The 7,912-nt window shown below is 40.5% G+C and overlaps 1 protein-coding gene across 1 annotated transcript; it reads left to right on the top strand.

The window, feature by feature from the left end:
- Window positions 1-865: 865 nt before the first annotated feature.
- Window positions 866-7,232, top strand: LOC129241968 (uncharacterized; the record flags this gene model as incomplete). The annotated part of the gene is made up of 4 exons (XM_054878516.1): window positions 866-1,694; window positions 2,271-2,373; window positions 5,636-5,661; window positions 6,562-7,232. Coding segments are annotated over 4 exons (1,629 nt in total), but the record flags the coding sequence as incomplete, so codon positions are not given.
- Between the last annotated feature and the right edge of the window lie 680 nt (window positions 7,233-7,912).

The raw sequence follows: 7,912 nt of genomic DNA, 5'->3' as shown, positions 1-7,912 counted from the left end.
AAAAATAATACTGGGCTATTTCAAAACTCGCAGCATTTTCACTAGTTGAATTTTTGTAACACATTTTTTTTCTGTCCAATTGATATATCATGGCATGACATTTTTTCGTACGTCCTCGGCTGAATTCCAAACCAAAATCCTTTACAATTCTCGCTAAATTACACTTCACAAGCATCCACTTTCACGCAGTGAGTTTCAATTAAGAAAAGTACTTTCTATTGGCTTATTTAACAGATTGCATCAACTTTTATACAGGACATTTAACACTCTATCTCTCCTAAGTATTCGGACATGAAGTTCAACGTCTGTCCTTTGCGGCAATAAAATCTAGACAAAAAACGGAAACTATATTATCCACATTTTTAATCTCTTTTTCTCATTGCTTTTCCTTTATTTTCGTTACAGCTAAGGTTTAGTTACTGCAATTGACTTCAATCACATGTGACAACAGCAGAAGATAAGAGGAGAACAGTTGGGAATCACAGCAAAAGGATACAGAGTTGAAGGATATGGGACAAAAAATGTGTCGCCACATCAGATTGTGTTGAAAATTCGTACACACATAGTGATAATCGTATAAATGATTGCATGCACATATAAAACAACAAAGTAAAAGTAAAATTTTGTGTACAAATTTGTATGTGTGTGTGCAAGTGTATGCACGGGAATAAAATTTAAAACAGCAGGAGCTTACAGGACGACGAGTGTTGGATTGGGTAGAAACGGTTTCAATCTCACAAAAGATACATTGTAAGTTGAACAGCAGACAGATAGACAAACAAACACATACGCACACACACACACTGCGATATGCATACAAAAAAATCCTCAGCCAAGCGATAAAAACTAAAAAGTATAGCAAAAACTACAACAAAAATTACTTTTAGAAAGTTTAGACAAAAAAAGTAGAGAAACAAACACAGCAGAAAAAAGTGCAAAACAAAAAGTAAATAAAATGCCTGCCATAACAAGTGAAATATCAACGCCCGCGCCAACCCGCAGCTTACGACCAATCAGGTCGGCAGTGGCTACAGCTGCGACAGCAGCCACCTCAATGTTCACATCAGCAGTAGCGGCAGCAGCGGCAACAGCTGCGACAGCATCATCCTTATCGAAAACAACAATAACAATAGCAAGGGAGACACCATCCAGCAGTAGCTACAGCCAGAATAGCATATCAACTCAACAACCGGATACTTTGGAACGACGACTGCAACCAGATGTCGATACAGTTACCGGAAGTGGAAGTAGAGTAGGCGTAAATGTCGATCTAACCACTACACTGCCCAACCGCCTCGCCAATATACTGTTATCCAATTTTCTGCCTGCCACAAATACCAGCAGTCCTAGTAGTACCAGGAGCAGCAGTAGTGGCGGCGGTAGCCGTACTTCAGTCACATATCCAATCTTCCGGCCGCCTAGCATAGAAAATCTTGTCGCAAACTCAGCTGAGGATTTGAACGACTTTCGTGATGTGTCCTTCGATATATTCGACGACAATGACGATTTGTTTGGCTCACCATTGGCATTTGATGCTAGCGAGAATGGTTTGTGGAATGGACGTTTTGTGCCGCCACCACCGCGGCCCCCCTTCTTTGTCGATGAGCCAGTGCTGAGTGATGGACTGACAACGTGTGATTTGTGCTCATGGGCTATGCCTACGAAGAGTACATTCATATTCGAGGGCACAATAGGTGAGTAAAGTGGGCGGTAATGTGTGTGTCGGTGTGTCTGAGTTAGTAAAAGGATACTGTCATTAAGTGAAATTGGTTGTGTGTAGATGTGAGTGATGTATGTGCAAGCTACGAGGCACTTGGACTCAAAGTGTTCTGTGTGAGTAATTGAGGACTGTTATTGTGTGAGTGTGTGTGAATATAGATATATGTACTTATGCACATACATATATGAGCTTTGCAAACATTATCTATGCAAATGTATTCTGACAAAAAAAGGAGTTCATGCTGTCAGTGAATTTGCAAAATCGAGACAGCCAAAGGCTTTAGGTGCTTTACCGGAACTTTGCATTAGACATGTACTTATATGTAGGTATGTGCGCATATGTGGGTATTGCTATCGATTTGCAAAGGTCACATATGTATGGGTGTTAAGCGTAATCTTTCTGTATGTGTGTTTTCGCGATGAGCAGTAGCTTAATATTGCTGGAACTGATTGCTTGGCATGAATCGTGGTAAAGGATTTCGTTATCTCTATTTTCCGCCGGATATGGTATACCATAACTAATTTCCGTGTTTTTTTTTTCTCTTACACAGAAAAAGCCTCCGAATTGGGTTGGCCCTTGACGCTGATCATCGTTTCCGTGCTTTCGGCGTTGCTTGGCGCAATCGTCATGGTGACGGTTGTACGTTGCAGAAGGTGAGTACGAAATTATAAAAATTGTATTTAAGACTATACAACTCACAAAGGCACGCTTCGCCATAAGTATGCATGCGTGACCGAATTGTGGGCACATAGTTTGCGGTAACTAGGGTAAATGCTAATGAAACTAATTAAAAAAGATTAGGTGAATTGTGAAACCAATAATGTAGTAACTTCAATATTAACCTAATTATGCCAAACTTTCCACGTCGGTCACATGTAAAAGCGCGGAAAGGGCGCCGCAAGCAATACGCACTCTCCTTTTCATTTGCCACTAAAGTACTTGTCGTTTTTAATGACTCAAAGAAATTCTCCCGCCACAACCCAAATTTGTCCTCATAATGAATACCTTCATAGCAGTAATAGAGTGAATACTACGTTGAGCGCCGTTTATGGCTTTAAGGGTAGGTTGAGTTTACATTAATGCTGCTAACTGGGTTCGGCGACAGTTGAAGTAGTAATTTTATCCGACCATGACTACAGCGGATGCAAAACAAAAACAAACCCATGCTTTGCAGAATTTAATAATATTTTAATTATTTATTTTAGTTCCTTGCAGTCAGGTATTAGCAGTAATGATATTAGTTATGAATAGATAAGTTAAGATAAAGTAAGTAAAGATGAAATAAAATAAGGCAAAACAAAAGAAGATGAGGGGAGATGAAAGTGATAAGATAAGAGAAGATATTGGTGATAAAAATTGTATGATATAAGAATTAGATTAGATTAGATTAAATAAGATGAGGTGAGATAATATAAAAACGATAAGATTGGCAAAAATGCGAGATAAGTTAAGGTAAGGTAAAATCAAATAGGATATAAGATAAGATGAGATGAGATGAGATGAGATGAGATGAGATGAGATGAGATGAGATGAGATGAGATGAGATGAGATGAGATGAGATGAGATGAGATGAGATGAGATAGGAAAGGATAAAAAATTCAAGAAAATTAAATAAAATAAGGCAAGATAAAGGAGAATAAAAAGTATATATTATATATTTTATGATAATACAGTAAAATAAGAAAAGATGAGATAATATAAGGCAATATAAGGTGAGATTAAATAAGAAAAGTTACGATGAAATGAATAAAAATAAAAATATAAAATAAGGGGGCACAAAAAGTATATGTTAAGGTAAGATCAGATAAGAGGGGATAAGATAATGGTAAGTTAAGAAAAGTTACGACGGGATGAGGAAAGATAAAATGAGGGAAATTGTAGTTAAGATAAAAGCAGATAAAGCAGATAAATTATAAGTTAAGATAAAAGCAGATAAAGTAAACTAAGATAAGATAAGGCTGGTTATAATGAGATTAGAAAAGATAAAGTTAAGATAAGATAAATTAAATGGAGAACAAATAAAGTAAATGAAGATAAAAATTATAAGTTAAGATAAGATGAGATGAAAGAGAAAAGATAGGATAAGGTTGGATTAAATAAGATAGGGTAAAGATGAGATGAGAAAAGGAACATTAGATAAATTATGAAAAAAATGATATGAGATAAAACATGATTTATAAGACATAAGGTAAAATCGGACTATTAAAGAGACACTGCGACTTTGAGATGCTTTGTTTTACAGTAACTACGGGAACTAGGCAGATAGAGTGGTACAGCACCCTTTCTCAAAAGCTAAGAACTTCGAAATAACTGAACCGAGTAAGAAAGTTTAGGGTTCTCAGTATATTAAGAAAGGATGCAAAAAGTTGGAAATTCGGTATTTTTTATTATTAAGTACGCAACTAAGTTCTCGCTGATGATGATTTTGTAATGAAAATACAACTTTATTCTGAAAGAATGGTTACAAGTGAATCATTGAAAGTATTGCCCATCGCTGGCTACTACTTTTTCCCATCTTTCTGGTAGATCTCGTCGCAGTAAAACTGTTCATCTTTTGAGGCTTTCCACTGATCAAGCCATTTTTTGATGTCTTCATATGAATGGAACTGCTGGTCAGCTAGACCATGTGCCATCGATCGGAGCATGTGATAATCGGACGGCGCAATATCTGGAGAATATGGCGGGTGGGGTAGGATTTCCCATTTCAGTGTTTCCAGGCAGGTTTTAACGGGTTTGGCAACGTGGCGCCGAGCGTTGTCATGCTGCAGAATCACTTTTTCATGCCTCTCCGCGTAGTGCGGCCGCTTCTCGCGCAGTGCTCGGCTCAATCGCATCAATTGAAGTCGGTACCGATCCCCAGTGAGGGTTTCGCTTGGTTTTAACAGTTCGTAACAAATAACACCACCTTGGTCCCACCAACTACTTAGCATAAGCTTCGCAGCGTGAGTATTCGCCCGAGGCGACGACGTAGAAGTATGACCGGGCAATCCCCATGACTGTATTTTCTTTGGATTGCTGTAATGAATTCATTTTTCATCACCCGTCACAATACGATGAAGAAATCCCTTCCTTTTTTGACGCTGGAGCAGTTGTTCATAGGCGAAAAAGCGATGTTCAACATTCCTTGGTTTTAATTCATAAGGAACCCAAATCCCCTGTTTCTGAATCATTCCCAAAGCATGCAATCGCTTGGAAATGGTTTGGCGGTAACTCCTAATGCTGAAGCAAGCTCCGGATCCTCATTGAGCAATGCCTCCAATTCAGCGTCCTCGAAGGCCTTCCTTCACGCTAACGGTCGTCAACATTAAAATGACTGTCTTTGAAGTGACGGAACCAATCTCGGCTCGTTGTTTCACTTAAAGCAGCATCTCCATAAACTTTTTGTAGTTCTCAATGCGATTCAGCCGCCGTTTTTTTTTCGAATGAAAGAGGAAAATCAACACCTCCCGGAAATGACGATTATTCGGCACAAAATCAGACATTTTTACAAAATCAAAAGTATATGATACCAAAAACAAAAACACTAATGTTTGTTTACCATAAGCTTGGTTTATGCCGTTTAGGTTATGTTAGAATCGACCAGCACACACTGCTGGCGGCATCTATTGACAAACAGCGGGAACTTAGTTGCGTACCTATAAAATTTGTTACATATTTCCGATTTGGTACCTACAAAGTCTGGGCTTTGAGTTACTTTATTCTGGTTGTAGAAATTGCAATACTTTCAAGAAGAAAAAATCATAAACAAAATTATGTTCAAAAAAGGAGTTTATACTTAGTAATTCTGCAATCTCGAACCTATTACTATATTTTCACACAGTTTTGAGTGTGAATAAATGTAGTTAGGTATTCTTAGAAAATACTTAGACATAAAATAAAATGAATCTAATAACTGTTTTTTGTAATCTATTGCAGAAAAAAACCGACGAACAACCGTAATGGTAAGTGTACTAAACTCGCAGAAGATAATCCAAGTTCCTATCATGAACACCACCAACAACTACAATATAACCAACACCTCAACCACCATTATCCACACCAACACCAATACCAACACCACCACAACCTCAACCAATACGTACACGAACACCACCACTTGTATCCCAATGCCTACCGTGACCTACACGCACAGTATCCGTTGCCTAGCCACCATACCGTCACACCAACACAACAACAAAACCGACCACCTCAGTCCCTGCCCTTGCAATACGTCAGCAACAGTTGCTCGTCATCGTCGCTGACAAACGATAGTCAGAGTACGCAACGCACCAGTTTGTCCACCATCTATCGGCCACCTAGCTACTATAGTAGTGCCAACGTCCTAGGTGGATCTATTGCAATAATGAAGGCCACACAAAAGCAAAAATTGTTGACACAACGCATTGATATGTTTACGCGCTCACTGCCACCACCACCATCCCCACCAAGAGCGATTGGTGCTGCAGCTGTGGGCAGTCGTATCAGCATCGCAAGTAGTTGTAGTAGTAGTAGAAGTAGGAGCAGCAGCAGTAGAAGGGGAGACGTTGAAAGCATATGCAGCGATAGTTACGCACCATCGTCTGTTGCTTATGAAGAGCCGACAGCTGTGGATATGGCCGCAACAACCGACGAAGAATTTTCGGCGTCCACCGTTGAAGCGGCGGTTATGGTGGCTGAGCGCACTAAAAAAACCTGAGTGAATCCTCCCCCACACCGACCTTAAATCAGAGCAAGCACAACAAACTGAATAAATTAGAAATGTATGCCTTTACCCTGAAACTACAATATCTCTCTTCTTCCCATTATTCTTTATCTTTCTCTCTCTGCATTTTTGTGCACATTGGCTACTTTGCTGAACTCAGAAACGCACGTGCAATGGTGGTCACGGAACAAGCGTTCAAACGGCAGCAATAATAACAATCACTTGCGACGCAGCAACATTTACACAGCACATCCAGCGGACAGTATTCGTGGGTTGCAGCAGCCATCGCTATCGGCAGCCTCATCGCTTACCACAATGACCGCAATGGGCGCATCAGCGGCACCCCTCCATTCTACGGCGGTCACACCGAATACAACACAGCCGCCACAGCTGTCACACCACCAACAACAACAACAGCAGCAATATTACCATCATCCATATAATCAGCATGCACTTCAACCTCCGCTACCCCGCAGCCTCAGCGGCCATCAGCGCGCACCCGATTATGAATACGAGCACGAATACCATCAACCACAGGAATTACAATTACAACTGCAGCATCAACGCCAACACAGTTCGTCGATGTCATCCGTGTCCGACTCACCAACATTGCCGGTGGCGAATAGTATCAAACCGAGACAGCTGCAATTGCAACACCAGCCGCTGCAACACCATTTGCAACAAAATGCTGCACACAATGTGGCCGATGGTGTGACCGTTGGCTTTGGTGGGGGTGTGGTTGGTGTTGGTGTGAGCCGACGTGGTGCATCCGAATTGTGCGATGACGCGTCATGTCGGTGGCCGAACGCGACAATTGTGGTGGCCAGCTGAGTGGAAGCGCATAAATGCAATACGCCAGCGACGATGAGTGGCGCAATGACGCTGCTGCCTGTGAATCCGTATCGGGATCATCATCAACACAAACAGCAACAGCAGCAACGTGTTGTAGAACCATCTGAATTTGTATGGACGAAATCATGCAGTTCCGAGCAACTAAAGAATGACTGGATATGGCATTGAGGGCAGCAGCCACAAGAACAGCGATGAAATGAACGATGAAATTCGTAATCATCAAGCAAAGACAAAGAGAACATAGGGCGTGTGTTTAGGCGAAGGGCGAGGTTGTGTAAATTCTAGTTTTGCATAAATATTTAGTAGAACTTTTGGGACATGAATATTGATGCCATTACTGTAGGATGACAATCGAACTCCCAATAAAATACATATTTTGAGATTTTAACAGCAAAAACTTAAAGAAAGCGTCCAGGAGTTATTAAACGCTAGATCATTAAAATCTTCGAAGGTAGGTGAGAGCGATCAAGAGTTGAAAACGGTCTACGTATGAATGTATGAATGTGAAGGACATTCGATTATAAGCACAGTCGAAAAGTTATTTTATCCACTATCCGTAGGCCTTTGAATTTCGTGCGTGTCGGACTTGTTTTTCACTTATCTGGTGTGTAAATATTTCCCTTTACGGGGTCCACTTAGCAAGCAAGACCGGTTGAGAA

The sequence above is a fragment of the Anastrepha obliqua genome, chromosome 3 (assembly GCF_027943255.1).
Source record: "Anastrepha obliqua isolate idAnaObli1 chromosome 3, idAnaObli1_1.0, whole genome shotgun sequence".
Classification (NCBI taxonomy): domain Eukaryota; kingdom Metazoa; phylum Arthropoda; class Insecta; order Diptera; family Tephritidae; genus Anastrepha; species Anastrepha obliqua.
The sequence above is the reverse complement of the archived record's forward strand: the minus strand, read 5'-3'. Positions and strand labels throughout refer to the sequence as shown.